Source organism: Acomys minous (genome assembly GCF_964271855.1).
Source record: "Acomys minous genome assembly, chromosome: 9".
Taxonomy (NCBI): domain Eukaryota; kingdom Metazoa; phylum Chordata; class Mammalia; order Rodentia; family Muridae; genus Acomys; species Acomys minous.
The window spans coordinates 36,018,687-36,035,562 of NC_140490.1; the positions used below are offsets into that span (position 1 = coordinate 36,018,687).

At 45.6% G+C, this 16,876-nt stretch overlaps 1 protein-coding gene across 9 annotated transcripts in view; it reads left to right on the forward strand.

The window, feature by feature from the left end:
• The window catches only part of AGTPBP1 (ATP/GTP binding carboxypeptidase 1), a 119,957-nt gene extending 115,059 nt beyond the window's left edge, over positions 1 to 4,898 (forward strand). For 7 of the 9 annotated variants that reach the window (XM_084797155.1, XM_084797158.1, XM_084797153.1 and 4 more), the window contains one exon: positions 4,184 to 4,898. In XM_084797155.1, coding sequence (XP_084653281.1) covers positions 4,184 to 4,361 — 178 coding nt within the window. In that variant the 3' untranslated portion in view covers positions 4,362 to 4,898. The other 2 variants (XM_084797159.1, XM_084797156.1) reach the window with 2 other exon arrangements.
• The last annotated feature ends 11,978 nt before the right edge of the window (positions 4,899 to 16,876 follow it).

The window sequence follows — 16,876 nt, forward strand, 5'->3', positions numbered from 1 at the left end:
TCACTTAAGAGTTTGTCAAATGCCTCTGGGAAAACTGCCGAATGTTGGGGTCACCTCTCTGCAACTCCCTTTTTTCAGGAAACGTGGCAGCTCTGAACTCCGGCTTGTCCCTGCAGTCCTTTGAACTTGCTGGCGCTCTGATGACACCCCGCCCCTCGCAGCTGTCTCCTTTGCCCTGCTTCCCACTGGACTTTACCCCGCACTTTCCCTTGCTGACTTTGCTTTGTATCCTTTCACTGCGATATGCTAGGAGCGCGAGCTCTGCTGTGTGCATCTCCCTTTCAGCCCACTGCTCCCGGGAGCTCTTTGGGGTCCCCAGTTTGTCTGCCCATTCTGAGTTTCTGTTATGTTTGGCTACCACAAAAGCAGTAGCGCTTTTGCCGAGAGAATCAGAGCTAGATGACATGGTACAGTTGTAGCTGCAGCTCCGAATTGCCCAGTGTCGCCATCTGATGCTTCTTACTGAGGGTCTCCTCTAAGCCCTGTGCCATGCACTGACGCTGATGCCCTCTGAGTGTACAAGTAGAACTCCCAGACGGTGCATGATGGGTGATCTAAACCATTTGACACTCTGCTAGGAGGACTGACCTTGGTTAATGTAATAGCTGAGGCTTAGTGGCATTGTTTCTTTCCTTTCCTTTTCTTTTCTTTTCTTTTCTTTTCTTTTCTTCACCCCTCTCCTTGCCACCAATCAGAAACCATCAGTCCCTTTCTCTTTTTCCAGATAGATATTCTTTGGTCAGCTGTATTGTATAGTAGCTCTGCCTACCTCCTCTGTGTGTGTGTGCAAGCTTGCATATGCTTGCAAATATGTGTGTAACACACATGTATTGCCTATGAAAGAGAAGGTTGTTGTGAGTATGTGAGGCAGTGTACGTGAAGACTCTTCCTAAGTCGTAAAGTGCAGAGAACATACACTAAAATTCAACAAAAGGAAGTGAATTTCTGTGCTTGGCCTTGTGCCTGAAAACTTAGCTGCTAAAGTGAAATAGTGGGATGGCGAGTTGCAAGCGTTGATGATCTTGTCTGCCTCACTGAAAGGTGTCAGCTCAGCGGGAGGTCAGGTGGGTTATTGTGAGAGCTCTTAGAAGGCTTAGGACACCACCGCAGGTGACAGACAACAGCCCAGTGGGCTCTAGTCCAGGCCACATCACCAGAGGCCCCGGAGAGGAAGTGGGCCCTCTCCTTATGGCGTGTTGAGAATGCAAGTGGTTTTACAACACAGGCTTACAGCTGGGCTTTGATTCCCAGGCAGGAAGTAACAAATGGGATGGGAGCAGGAAACACCCCCTTTGATGTAAACTCACTTGTCAGGATAAGAAACCTGGCACCTACAAGTCTGTTAGTGAGAGGCAGTCACCATGAGCAGCAAGGTGTCTGAGAGGGAAGGCCTACTGCAGGTAGATGTTAGCATCACCTTCTTACATTCAGTAAGTACTGAGGTTTGTGAAAGCTGCTGTTGGACCTTCCTGGGGGCTACACGAGGTGTCTACATGGGCAAGTCACAGTTCCTGACCTTTGGTTTAGTGTCTGAATAAACAGGCGTGGAAATGGGTGGCTTCAGCTGCACGTGGTGGCCGGATGGAATGCAAAGGAAATGCGGAGAAAAGAAAGTCATAGCAAGGCATTGGGAGAACTGAGATGAGACCAGGCGGTGCTTTTGAAAGATACATGAGGCTTGGAGAGAGAAAGTGGGAAGTACATCTTGTGCAGAGAAAACACGTTTGCTTGGTCAAGGCTGGCCATGGAACCCTCGGGGCACTAAGGCTGGCTTTCTTCTGGAGAAGTTTGAGTTGTGTAACTTTCTGCATGCATGGATCTGAGAATGCAGAAGAACAGACTCAGTAGGACAATAGTGAGTTTTCACCATGCGGCATTTGTGGTACACCTGAGACCACCATGGCATGTCCCTGGCAACTGCATTTGTGTGTAAGAGGATCTTGTGACATCAGGCTATATATTTGGATTTGGAACTGATGAGAATGCGCATTACAAATGGGCATGCTCAAGTGGAGAGCTGGGAACAGGGAGCAGGGAGGCAGACCCGAAAGGCAGAGCCAGAATTCTCTCCACGGCTAACTGCAGCAGAGGCAGCTAGTGAAAAATGGCAGTGTGGATTATACTGTGAGGGCTGGGGCATGGCCAAATGGAGAGCTGCGTGCTCTCACAGATGGACATCCCTGCACTCCACGCAGTCCTGATAGCGTTGCCCTGCCCCAGTGTGAGAAGGAATTCACTCGGCTGACCTTAGGAGCAAAATGTGTCACAGTCTGGAGAGATAAGAGTCTGAGGGACCATTGAGGGCCACAGGTGTGGACTAAGAGGAGTGGCCTTGTGTCCTGTTCTTTGCATTCTCTACCAGAACAGGTGACACTGAGAATAGAGTTTTGATGAGTGAACCAGGTTTGTTCATCCACTGATGGTGAACCGAGACCCGCCAGGAGGGAACCAGCTGCTGCAGCCCTGCTTCTCTGGAGCTTGCCCTCTGGGTCTGAGGCCCCCAAGTCCTTGCCATCTAAGAGGCTGCTCTTCTCTCATTCTGTCCTCTCACTGGTCAACAGCTGTGAGAAGGCGGGCCTTTCCTGAGGTTCTAGTCAATGAGCTTTGCTGTCTGCCTTCATACATACCCTATAAATCCTTATTCTGACTGCAGGCTCCTTCAAAGGACCTGGCTCCAGCCTCCTTTTTTTACAGTAGGCTGGCGTGATAGACACCTGCTGGCCTTAGGTCTTCTTCAGCACCATGCATCTTCCACGTCTGTCCTCGACTCCCTGGAGCCGCCCGGTCCCCTGCCCTCCCGCAGCCTGTGTGCCAGCACTGCTGTGCGTCTCGCCGCGTCTCAGCCTGTAGCAAGAACTAAGCGAGCGCGCTGTCCCTTCTCGGCCCCTAAGTGTCTCCTGGGACTTCCTGAAGTCAAGGGGGAGTGGATTATTCTATTGCAAAAGCAAGAAAGATAGTAACAGTCATTTCCAAAACAAATCATCTTTTTCGCAATCTTTCTGCTGGCAAAGACCAGCTATCAGGTCCATAACTAAACATTTAAATTTCATAGTAAAAATTGGGATTTGTCCTTGTAATTCTTGGGTCTGTTGAATCTCGTTCATTTTCCAAGGCAGGCAGCATCTTTATCTGCACTACAATTTGAGGAAAATAGCTTGCAGTTACCCTCCCCCTCCCCCCCCCCCTTTTTTTTTGCAAGGGTAAATAAAGCTCTCTGGAGGGAGAAAGTGCTTTTTCCACACAGGCTTTACTCTCTCCTCTCGGAACTGCAGCCCTAGGGTCCACGTGCCTTCTCTGCTCCGGCGTGCTGGCCTGGAGTTCCGTGCGCAGCTGCAGTTCTCTCATCTCCAGAGCTGAGTGACTGCACTTCTCCTTCTTTGGACAGACAAGTTTTTCTTTTGTCTAGTTTTATAGCTTTAGTTGCTTTACCTGTCAGAGATCACTTTTAGAAATAAGTGGCCTGTAAGCAAACATGCATATGAAGTTCATGTTATTTGGTCACAGCTTGAGGGTGTGAAGTCCTCCTGAGTGCTTCCCTGGTGTGAATGTGTCCATTCCCACCCACTGTTGGGGAGCAGTGAGGGAAGACTGTCCTCATCCCTCGCTCACTACACAGAGAAAGGCTCCAAGGCACGAACACCTAATCTCTGTCCCAGCGGGAAGCAGTCAGTCTGGGTGTGGGCTGGTCATTTGTGTTTCATTTTCCCTCTGGATCTATGGCCTCTGGCCATCTGGCTGTGGCCATCTCACAGCAGGGCGTCCCTCTGTAGATTTAGGTGGCTTTAATGCGTTCCTGCAGGAAGAAGTTAGGTGTCACAGCTTCTCACACAGCCCGTTGGAATTACCTGTTCCCAATTTACAGGGATTAAAATAGAATGTTAAAATAAACCTTTAAAGCATGTGTGTTGATGACATTTTTGAAATAACAGTTGAGAGAATCCGTTTTTCTTCTGCCCAGTGCTATGCTGTGTGTGCACACTTGCAGTGTCACTAAAGACTGTTTCAGCCCATACTGCCTAAACAGGCAGCATTCAAGTGCTAAAACCCTCTCGCCTTGTTCGCTTGGACAGAAGCTCCACGTTAGTACGAGCTGCTGTTACTGAGGTCAAGGTTGGCGTGTGTGAGGTGGTGCCTCAGAGCCTTGCTCTCACGAAGCTGTGTGTGTTCTCTGCTTTGGCTGCAGCCCCACCACTTACGTTTTGGATGAAGACGAACCTCGGTTCCTTGAAGAAGTTGACTACAGTGCAGAAAGCAATGACGAGTTAGAGGTTGACTTAGCCGAGAACACAGGTGACTGTGAGCCTTCTGCCCAAGAAGAAGCCCTTTCTGACTCTGAGGTATCAAGAACACACCTGCCTTGAACTTTTCTGCCATTTTTGTTAATTGCCAAGAAGAAATGAAATGTCTTGGGTTTTGTTATGCAGGAAATTTGAAAGGGACAAGCTTTTAGACAACTGACTCAAAGAAGACAAAAAGGAACTTGGGCCTGTTTAGTTTCAAGACAATAAATATATTATTAATTCATGATACAATTGGCATTTGTTTTATTTTAGGTATTCAATGTACTTTATATAGCATTGAATTATCAAATGATTGATTTATTTTTAAAAAAAAAACAACCCAAGTTTCATTGCATGAATTTTTATCTCCTGTGGCACCTGCATCAAGTAGATAAATTCAAAGTGTGTCCAAATACAAAATCTAAATTATAGAGTGTTGAAAATGAATTTTCTCTAGACGTACTTGTGTGGAGGTGAATTGTGTGGAATTACTGAAGATAAGACTGCTCTTCAGAATCATGTGAACTGTGGATTGTGGCTGAAATAATCCAGAATTTGCCTTGAGACCACCCCCATTCTACATTTATCAAGTTAAATAAAAGCTATATTGAACATTGAGTTTATCTTGTCATCTTTTTAACAAGCTCGGGTTATTGTTGTTTTAACTTGGTGTGTAGGACTTATAAAAACCCAGTATCTGAGCGTGATAAAAAGCCTAGCTTCCCAGGCTTAAGGCTGTGCTGGTGTGGGATGCCTATGTCCCCTGGAGCTACCCCTTTCTCAGTTGTGTCTCGTGGGTGCACTGAGATCTCGCTGCAGCCAGAGGACGTGAGTTGCTGTGCAGTTGCTTGCACACTGGTATGATCTACACCTAACAAGCTAACTGTCCTCCTGGGCTTGGGACGATACTAGCAGGAGGTCAAACTGTTTGTTGAGTGACACTTTGCCAAGGGTTGGCCATCCTGGGGCAAGGGTGACTGTTGCAGTGACACTTTGCCAAGGGTTGGCCATCCTGGGGCAAGGGTGACTGTCATCACTAGACAGAACGAACTCAGCAACCAATGCTTGCTTTAACAGATAAGATTTTGCTGTTATAAACAAACCCTGCAAAGACTGTGCATGATCTAGCTCCTCAGGGACTTGGTGCTTTGTGGCTGCTCTGTGTCTCTTTGCTTATTCCTAAATTTGTAATTTCTAGACCTCTTAAAATGGAAGACCAAGTATTAAAGTAGATTTTGGATTTATACATTTCCCAAATCAATGATTATATATATATATTTAAGATAATATAGGTTGTTGAAGGCTAGCTTCAACACCAAGGGTAAACTGAGGTGGGGTGTAGAGTCGGTGACTGATCACCCAGCACACTTTTCTCTGAGGGTAAAAAGCTTGAGTCTCTAGACTGGAACCAGTTGTAATTGGCGGGGGCTGCCATTGATAGGAACCAGCGCAGGCCACTATGATGGTAGTCAGCAACTAGAGAAAAGGAGAAAAAAGATTATGCACACACACACACACACACACACACACACAGAAGACAATCTTCAATAAGCAAATTCCAACAAGCTTCAACAACTTTACACGTACACATACATAATGCATATATGCATTCATGCACACATACATACATACATGCACATATACATACGTAATACATACATACCTACACATTCACACATTGGGTAGATGGAGCAAACTCCAATGAGCAGGCACCAACAAATTTACACACACACATACACATTCATATTGGCTGGATGGAGCAAACTGTAGAGCAAGCTCCAACCACTTCACATATGTACATGTATACATACATACATATGCACATCTGGTGGAAGGAGCAAGCTGCACAGGCTCCAACCACTTCACATATGTACATGTATACATACATATGTATGCACATCTGGTGGAAGGAGCAAGCTGCACAGGCTCCAACCACTTCACATATGTACATGTATACATACATATGTATGCACATCTGGTGGAAGGAACAAGCTGCACAGGCTCCAACCACTTCACATATGTACATGTATACATACATATGTATGCACATCTGGTGGAAGGAACAAGCTGCACAGGCTCCAACCACTTTATTTTTTCCCACAGCTTTTATATCCCAGCAAAATCTTCAAAGCAGTATAAAAAAATCACAATGTGGTTACACCCTATTTTTCCTTAAGTGAACGATTACCGTGAGTATCCGTAAGGAAAACATGTTCCCCAGTACCCTCACATGATCAAGTGTTTTCCGTATTATGGGTGAGAAACAAATGTGAAAAGCAAGTTATTCCCGAGAACCTGCATACATTTGTAACTAAGCAGCTTGTTATTCATCAGTGGAGTATGAGAAAGCAAGGTGGTTTTCTCCAGCCGGGTTGCAAATTGCCGTTACAAAGAATTATCTTAAAAAGTAATCTTATGCAAGTCTTGATCACAAATCTAAACTAATAAGAAACAATCAGCCATTTCTACTTTAAATCCTCAAATCTACTCATTAACAATTTTTATTTAATCATATCAGAAGCTGATTCAAAATGAGTAGAAGAAGTTAATCACCACACCAGCCCAGCATTAGCCAGTGCTAATTGGGCTATTGTCCTTACCTCAAAACATCCCAGCCCAACTGCTAAGACTTTGCCTTTCTGAGCTTTAAATTGTTCTTCCATTAGAGCCACTGACAAAAACATCTTAAGCTAACTTTCTAAAACTATTTAAGTAAAATTGGGAATTCTGTAAAATCGTTAATTCATATAAACAATATTATTTTATGAAAGTTTATCTTCATGTTGACCTGCAGGAAAATTGTCCAAATGAGTGGGCTGTTACCCAGGAAACAATCATGCCAGATGACAGGCAGTGAGGGTCGCCCCACGCCCATGCCAAATATACAGGGAACACAGCAATGACAAGCAGGAGGAGCCACAGCAGCAGCAGGAAGCAAGCCAGAGGCAGCCCCTGTGCCTGTGCCTCCCCAAGGTGCACCCATCGTAGCCGAGCAAGCTCTTCTGCCCGATGCAGCTCCTTCTGCCTGGCGTCCGCCAAGAGGTTCTTAGTGTCTTGGGATACTATAAAAAGAGGTATTAGTCAGGCATGGTGGTACCACGCTAGCTCTTAGGGAGTAGAGCAGGAAGGTCCAGAGTCAAGGCCAGCCTAAGCTATGTGGGCCCTGTCTCCAAAGTATCTGCTTCTCACTTAGTCTGAGAAAGTAAAAATAAGTAGACGATGAATTTGAACCAGTCCTGTTCTCATGGCCATCCAGTTCTGGCAAGGTAGTGATGGTTTTAGTAAGGCATTACTCAATCACTTATTTATCTTTCCTTTTTGAATTTTAAATAATGACATTTTGTCATAATTGTACATTTAGAGAATATACTCATAATGTGCCACATGCAATGTTCTTGGCTTTTGCCAAATTAGAAGCTAAAAACTAAGACACCAATGTACACAAAGTAAGTGTAATTATGCTAATTTGTCATTTTACATTATAACTGTGAACACTTGCTGCCTTCTACCATGTTACACACCTGAGTTACCTTTTCTCACATGGTTGCCAGGTTTAAAAGAAAGCCTTTATAGTTAAAAAGTTACTATTTTCATATTTTTTAAAATAAAAAATAATTCTATATCCTAACTTCCCTAATTGGAGGTATCATATTTTATCATCAGTCTCTAAAATTACCCTATTTTTCTTTGTTGTTGTTGTTTTGTTTTGTAACTTGTGCACTTAGGAGTTCAAAATGTTTGAGGTGCTTGCTGCACACAGAGCCCTATGCAGCATGGTGAGGCCTGGCATGCACAGTGGACCCAGTAATTCACCTGCCTCTGGAGCTTTGAACTAAGTCTGGTCTGATCTGGTCATTCTCAGTGGCAGTGTGCATAATAACTACCTGGAGGGCTTCACCCACGCACTCACGCACGCACGCACGCACGCACGCACGCACGCGCGCACACAGTGCTGATCACATGGTCCATGTGGAGCCCCAGAGCCTGCGTTCCTGCAGATTTGAAAGTGATGTGACAAACACTCACTAGTGTCCTGACAGCTGGCCATGGTCCACCACAAAGGAGGGCCAGCTTCGCTTTTGCCCAGAGAGGAAGGAATGCTAAAGGCTGAATGATCATTCCTGAATTACATGTTTATAAAAGCAGAAGACAAATCTGCTCTTCAGTTTGCCTAGATTTAGGAGGAATCTCTGCCACTTTGTTAAGACTTTGTTGTGTATATAGAAACATTAGTGGGAGTCCTGCTTGAAAATAAGTAACCCAGAACTGCGCTCCTGGTGTCATGCGCACAGCCACAGGTGGGGTATGCTGGGCTCCTGGTGGTATGCCCACAGCCACAGGTGGGGTATGCTGGGCTCCTGATGACATGTGCACAGCCACAACTGTGCTGTGCTCCTGGTGGCATGCCCACAGCCACAAGTGTGCTGTTTTAAGTCTCTAGTCCACATTAAGATGACTCCACATACACACTGAAGTGGACAACACAGGAAGTGTATTAATTCAAGTCGTCTTCTTTGTGATGAAAAAAGAAAAGATATCAATGATGCAATGAATGCATCCTATAAATGCTTTTTCTTATATACGCTTTAATAGATATAATGCACAAAATTTAAAATGAGTATTTTTATCTTATTTTCATGGTAATTTGGTAGTTGTATGCATAGCTAATTTTTTTAATTAAAAAGAAAACCTGCTGAAGAAATGGTGTGACCGGAGCACGAGTCTGCTTTATACAGTGAATTGTTAAAAATGCTTCCCTGGTTAAAATACACTCACATCCCATGGTAGAAGGGAAATCTAAAGGAAAGCTTTGTTCTCAAAGAAAATAAGTGGTTGAAGGCTTAGCCCTTGATGTGCCACATGGACTTGTTTTCCATTATCGCCAGAAGCACAGGGACCAGGTAGGTGACAGGTGGCCCTCAGGGCACTGGGGCCACTCCATCCTGCCTCTGCCTCACAAGCCTCCTTAGCACTCTGCACCCCTTCTGACCCCAGCCCCCGTCACAGCCAATCACTTACGCCCTTGACTGGTTATGGATAGAATGTGAGTGTGCTTGCTGGCAGTTAAAGGTTGCTTACTGCAATACCTAAATCTGCGCAGCCCTCTGAGGTACCATTTCCCTCACCTCATGGGCTAGTGAGCGTTGTGACTTTTTCCAACTCCCTATTGTACCTTTGAACCACGTAAAGGCCTTTGGCTTTGCAAGTGTGAAGAAACTATACGAGTGAAAGATGCTGAAAATTAGTATAGGAAAGAGTTGCAGTTGGGCTTAGCCTGTGGCTCCTGGCCCCATGTATCCCAACTATACTACACGCCATATGTTATAGACCACTGTGTTGTGTCTCAGCATCACTTGGATCAGGGCTCAGCAAGTGGAAATAACCTGCACCTCAGGATGCTGCTTGGCTTTGCTGTGGATTGTTCTGAGGGTGCAGTGGGTGGCGAAGTGTAGGCTCTTCAGTGCTAGGCACTAATGCCACTGTCCCTTCTATTTACAACGCCATAGACTTTTGTGCCTTGTGTCATTGTTGAGCTTTGCAACACGGCTCCCATTTCCTTAGGAACGTGTGACAGTTCACGCCTTATTTGTCCTTTGGGAATGCAGAACAAATGAAATAATGATTGAATTATTTCACATGGATACATTTAAAAATTCAAAATCCTTTTAAAGTGATTATCATTATTGTGTTTTAAACTGTATTTTGCAGTCCTGGAGATTGGACCTATGTCCTCGCAATAGTGGGCAAGCACTCTAGCACTGATCTGTATCCCCAGGTGGATTGCCGTTTATGTTGTGTACAGAGCAATGTCCAGGTCTTACCTGCCTTTGCCAGTCTTTGCTTCCCTCTTCTAAAAAGCCAAGCACACACAGCCTGGCTTTTGGCTACTTTATTGAGTTCTTTTTCCTACCTCCCTATACCACCCCTATCCCTTACAACCTCCAAACACTAGGTAAGAAGGATACATATACATATACATATACATATACATATACATATACATACATACATACATACATACAATCACACACACACACACACACAATTCAGATTATATCCCGATTGTTATCCCCTCACTTGTATCTTCCTGTTGTCTCTCCCTCTTTCACCCCATTCCCCTCCCCTAGACCTCCTCCCCCACCATATGATCACAGCCCATCAGGTCTCATTTGGATAGCCTGCTTCCCCTTCCTCCGTGTGCCTGCAAGGCCTCCCCACCAAGGGGAAGTCATCAATTTGGGGGCACCAGCATTCATGTCAGAGGCAGTCCCAGCTCTCCACACCACCGTGGAGAATGAGTGAATATAGATCTCTAGACTGCTTCCTGCTGAGTCAGGGTGCCGAGTTCCTTGGGGGCAAGTCCAATCTTTGCCATCAGGATGTCACCAACCGGCAACCAGCAATCCAGCAACCAGCAAAAGCAGCAGCAGGGGCAGCAGCAACCACCGCTTCTCTCAGGGTTCTGGCTTTCTTTTTTTAATACCCTCTCAAGAGTCCCCAGAATTCCAAAAGTAAACTATTTTCAGCCAGCAAAATCACACCCCTCCCAAAGCATGTGACAAATCATAGTTAGCTGTTGTGAACCTGGGATTAAATCATAAAGCAAAAGCATTCTCAACATAACTGGGTTTCTAAAGAAACAAAAATTCTCACCATACACACACACACACACACACACACACACACACACACACACACCAAATGAATAAGTTTTGAAAGTTAGATGCTAGTGTTGGAATCAAGCACCTCTCTAAGTGGTACATTAGGGCAAGCTGGGTCCAGGGAGGAAGTGCGAGGGAGACTTTAGTTAGATGAAGACTGAGAACATGGGTGGACATCCTGCAGCCTGGCAAAGAGAGTAGGATGAAGTGTTTGTATTGCCCATTTACCCAGTCCAAAGCTATTTTTACTTATTCTCTGGTGGGAACTGTAACCATCTGCTTCTGTTCTGTTCTGTGTTGAATTCATAGACAAACAGTTGAAGAGCCCTTTATGGAGGGTGTCTTTGATGGTTACCTCCATCCAGTATTATAAAGTCACAATTCAACAGATACCATTTTCCATTGTGTGTGTATGTTTGTGTGTGTATACTTATGTGTGTGCCACTGTGCACATACTGGTGTCAGGACAACTTAGAGGAGTGGGTTCTCTCGGTGTGTGGGTCCCAGGAAACGAATTCGGGTCATAAGGGTTGCTGTCAAGCATCTTTTCCAGCAGAGCTGTCTCAATGCCCCAGCCTTTTTTTTTTTTTTTTTTTTTTTAACCTCTGAGGAGACTGGAAAGCCATGTTACGTAAGTGGGCTTGCTAAGGACTGTTGATGCTAGCCTGTCTCCTTACACCATAGTAGCAGCCTGTGATCTGTGGCCCCCTTTGCAAGGTGAGCCTGTTCTACTGGCCTCTGTTAGCAGCTCAGGGGTCCTGAAAATATATGCATGGTTATTACCACCTGCCATAGGGTTCCTAAGGAGCTGGGCTGGGGCACTGAGAAAGCATCTGGTGTGGCTGGAGCTGTCCCTGAGGCCTTTGTGACCGGTCTCAAGTCTGTGGAATGGATCGTGTATTTTCCAGATCATGGTTTGTGGAAGATCTTTCAGAAGGCAGCATGCCCAGTGTTTATTTCTAATCAATTATCCCCTTACTTTTAAGGAAAGAAGCCATTGAGTCTTAGCAAAATAGGTAGTTTCGTGCAAGCCCTTCTCCATTTATCTATCTTTTAAAAAAGAAAAACCGTTTATTTGCTCATTGTGATTTTCACACCATGCAGCCCGTCCCACTCATCTTCCCATCCCTTTGTACCTGCCCTCTGCCTTTGCAACTCCCCACCTCCGAAAGAAAATACAAAGTGAAAATAGAAATAAAACAAAACACCCCCAGGCAAACAAACAAAACTTGTTGTGGAAGCTGCAGTGTGTCACACAGTATACGCATTAGTCCACACAGCTTTACTTGCAAATATTCATTGCAATGAGCCACTGGTCTAGTGCGAGGCCCCTGGCTTCAGCTACATCATCAGTACCGGATCCTCAGCTGGTCTCCTCTCAGAGATCCTGCTGTTGCCCTGTGCCATGGAGATCCTGTAGCTTTAGTTCTGCAGCGCCAGCCCCTTCCCGTGCTCCAGCACTTCATGTATGGGGTAGATGTTGGGGTGGGCCAACTCAAAGCCCTGGATCTGGACCTGATGGTAGCTGACTTGGTCAGCTCTAGCTCTCCTGCACCGTCACCACCAGGGCAAGCTCTCTAGCGCAGCTCCAGGTAGCTCACCAGGCCATAGCTGGCAAGGGCCAGCTCTACTGTGCTGTCCAGGCAAGGTGCAAGGACAACTCTATGGGTAAGGCGAGGGGTGGGGGGTGGGGCGGGGAGAAGGTCTCATGACCTCGGGGTCAGCTCTTCATCCTGCCACAGGCTGCGAAGTGTGTGTATGTGTGTGTATGTGTGCCATTTTCCCCCCGTAGTGCTCATAACAGCTGCTTTTATCTCTGCCAGTAGCAAAGGAGGGGAAGTATTTTATTCAACATTTTTACTCAAAGTATCTTTTCTATAACACAATTGTCAAGGTTTGCTTACTTGTGGCTTTACTGGGAAGGCTTATTCTGGAGCTTCAATGTCAGCTTTGAGTGGCAAGGCCAAACTGGAAGTTCAAAATGACCTCTTCTAAGGTTCAATGGGAGTTACAATAGCATCTTTATCTCACAGAAAAAGAGAAAGGCGACCAGAACATGCATGCAGACTTTGTATCTGTAATGGTTTATGAGGCATTTTTAAAAAAAACTTAGGATGTTGCACCATCTGAAGCTCTCACCCATGTGTGAGTGTGAGTACCGCTCATGTGAGTGTGAGCACTGCCTGTGTGTGTGTGTGAATACTGCCTATGTGTGAGTGTGAGTACCACCCATGTGTGAGAGTGAGTACTGCCTATGTGTGAGTGTGAGCACTGCCCATGTGTGTGTACGTATGTGTGAACGTGTGTGAGCACTGCCCATGTGTAAGTGTGAGTACCACTCATGTATAAGTGTGAGTACTGCCCATGTGAGTGTGAGAACTGCCTGTGTGTGTGAATACTGCCTATGTGTGAGTGTGAGCACTGCCCATGTGTATGTGTGTGTGTGTATGTGCACGTGTGTGAGCAGTGCCCATGTATAAGTGTGAGCACTGTGGAGGAGAGCTGGGGGTGGGCAGTAGCGACTGTCTGGAGCCTTTCTGATCACGTGTCACTCATGCATCCCCAAGGCGTGACAGGACTTTGGGCTCTACCTGCTTCTGCTTCATTTGATATGGGAAGCTCACAGAGAAAAACATCAAACTAGTAAAACTTTAAGCCTATTAATCAGTCCTGGGCTGAGCCTGAAGAAAAGCGGCCTTTTGCTTTGATGGTGACAAAGGCTGAAGTTGTCAGTGCCACAGTCCACTGTGTTCTGGGCATTGACTTGTGTGATATGTATGGAGATAGCATGCATATGTATGTATACACACATATAGAACTAATGTTCATGACAAACCTATGGTGGGCATTGTCCTCAGGTAGAGGTCACCCAGCTAACGGATGTCAGGAAATCGGTTGGATGAAGGCAGCCCTATGGAACACTGCCACAGTGGTTTGCAGAGTTAAAACCTACAGGAGCCGGCTCCATAGCTGGTGTGCTTCTGTGTTGGGACATGGCCCCACTAATCTGGCTGAAGGAAAAATGAAGTCCTTGGAACGGTGGGATGTGTGCTTTAAGTTGTCGTCATGGCCCTGAAGCTCGGCAGCTCCATCAGAACAGTATGTTTCACGGTGCCTGCTTTCTCAGGCATAGTGTGCGGGGCTCTGTCATTACATTGCCTCATTACCTTACATCAGGGTGCACACATGATAGCTAGACACCACACAGTGGGGCCCCCAACTACACCCATCAGAAGTGTTTTCTGTTGTTAAAACAGAAAAGTGACCTGTGTCTAAATTCAGATTTAAAAAAAGTGGTTATTGGGAAAAGGTCTTGGATCAAAGAGAAGATATGTAAATGCAGTTTGAGGACAAATCTCTCAGGTTGTTTGTCTCTAAATCTAAAGTGCTGTATGTGTTAAAATACCATCCAGCAGCTCAGTGGAATGTGAGTGCTTCCTCCTAGGGGAAGTACCCCATGGTAAGCATGTCCAGTGTACCTGCCATGAGGGTACCCTCTGTGAACCCTAACACCCGATGGTCCTGCTAGCATCTGTGAGTGGAACCTGGGAGGCAAGGAGTCAAACACACAGGACAGAGAATTGGCAGACAGTGGCAGGGCCTTGATGGCTGGAGCCAGCCCATGCCCAGGAACTCAGAGTTTGGGACTAAATACAAATGCCAGCTTGCACAAAGCTAAGGACACGTATCTATTACAGAGTTCATCACGTAGGAAGTTGTTGCAGGGACAACTGCTTCATAGGGCAGCAGGAGGGCAGAGCAGGGGCGTGTTCTCGCATAGTTTGTGTCTCTTGTCACACTCTCTGCCTAGGAAAGTATAGACCCTTGTACTCCATGGTGTGCACTCACCATGGGTCTTTTTTTAAATTAATTTATTCAGGTTGCATCTCAATTGTTATTCTCTCACTTGTATTTTCCAATTCCTCCCTCCCTCTTTCACCCTGTTTCCCTCCCCTAGCTCTATGACAGAAGAGGACCTCCTCCCCCACTATATGGTCACAGCCTATTGTTGGCTCAGTTTATTAACAATTAAACTTTATTATACAACCCAACTAGCATATACAAGAAGGAAAAAAAGGTTAAAGGGACAGAAGATTAAAACCTCCTGGAATCCGTTCGGCAGGACGGGTCCTTAGGTGTCTCAGTCCCACGAGCTGGTCCGGTCCTTTCCTCTCTCCCTCTCTGCGCCTTCTCCCCCTCCTTCTACCTCTTCCCAGTCATATGCAAAGGGCGGTCCCTTCTCCCTTCGAGGGTCAATTAGGAAAACAATAGCCACGGTGGGGTTCCTAGGTAGGCTTCCTGAATTCCAAGCCCAGGAAGGCTCCAAACAGTCTCTCACAAGGTATTCATGGTGTGCCCTAAGGGTAAAGCCCGCCAAGACTGCTTCCACCTGCGACAAAGCTTAATCTATCCTACAGCCTATCAAGTCTCATCCTGGTAGCCTGCTTATCTTTTCTCTGTGTGCCACCAGGCCTCCCCACCCAGGGGAAGTGGTCAAATATGGGGCACCAGAGTTTAAGTCAGAGTCAGTCCTCACTCTCCACACAACTGTGGAGAATATCCTGTCTATTGGCTAGATCTGAATAGGAGTTCAGTGTTTACTGCATGCATTGTCCTTGGTTGGTGCCGTAGGTTGAGCAGACCCCCCTGGATCCAGATCTTCCCATCATGATGTTCTTCTTGTAGGTTTCTAGAACCCTTTGGATCTTTCTACTTCCCCATTCTCCCATATCTCCCTCACCTAGTGTCCCAGTAGGAAGTCCCTGCATCTATACCAATCTCCTGGTAAGTGAAGGCTTTCATGGAACATCCCTTTTGGGCTAGTGTCCAATTGTAAGTGAGTATTTACCATGTGAGTCTTTGTGGGTCTGGGTTAACTCGCTCAGGATGATCATTTTTAGTTCCATCTATTTGCCTGCAAATTCCAGCATTTCCTTGTTTTTAATAGCTGAATAGTATTCCATAGTGTAAATGTGCCAGTTTCTTTATCCATTCTTCAACTGAGGGACATTTAGGTTGTTTGCAGATTCTGGCTATTACAAATAAGGCTGCTATGAACATAATTGAGCATATATCCTTGTTGTGTGGTGGAGCATCTTTTGGGTATATTCCAAGGAGTAGAATAGCTGGGTCTTAGGGTAGCCCTATTCTCAGTCTTGTGAGAAAGCACCAGATTGATTTCCAAAGTGGGTGTACAAGTTTGCACTCCCACCAGCAATGAAGGAGTGCTCCCCTTTCTCCACATCCTCGCCAGCATGTGCTGTCACTGGAGTTTTTGATCTTAGCCATTCTGATGGGTGTAAGATGGAATCTCAGAGTCATTTTGATTTGCATTTCTCTGATGACTAAGGATGTTGAACATTTCTTTAAGTGTTTCTCCGCCATTCAATATTCCTCTGTTGAGAATTCTCTGTTTAATTCTGATCCTCATTTCTTAATTGGGTTATTTGGGCTGGTGGTGTTTAATTTCTTGAGCTCTTTACATATTTTGGATATTAGACTTTTGTCAGATGTAAGGTCGGTGAAGATCTTTTCCCAGTCTGTAGGTTGTGGCTTTGCTCTGTTGACAGTGTCTCCTGCCTTACAGAAGCTTCTCAGCCTCATGAGGTCCCATTTATTAATCGTTGACCTTAAGGCCTGGGCTGTTGGAGTTCTGCTCAGGAAGTTGTCTCCTGTGCCAATGAGTTCGAGGCTCTTCTCCACTTTTTTTCTAACAGATTTAGTGTCTCTGGTTTTATGTTGAGGTCTTTAATCCACTTGGACTTGAGTTTTGTGCATGGTGATAAATATGAATCTACTTGCATTTTTCTACATGTAGACATCCAGTTAGACCAGCACCATTTGTTGAAGATGCTATCCTTTTTCCATTGAATAGATTTGGCTTCTTTGTCAAAAATCAAATGTCCATATGTATGTGGATTTATTTCTGGGTCT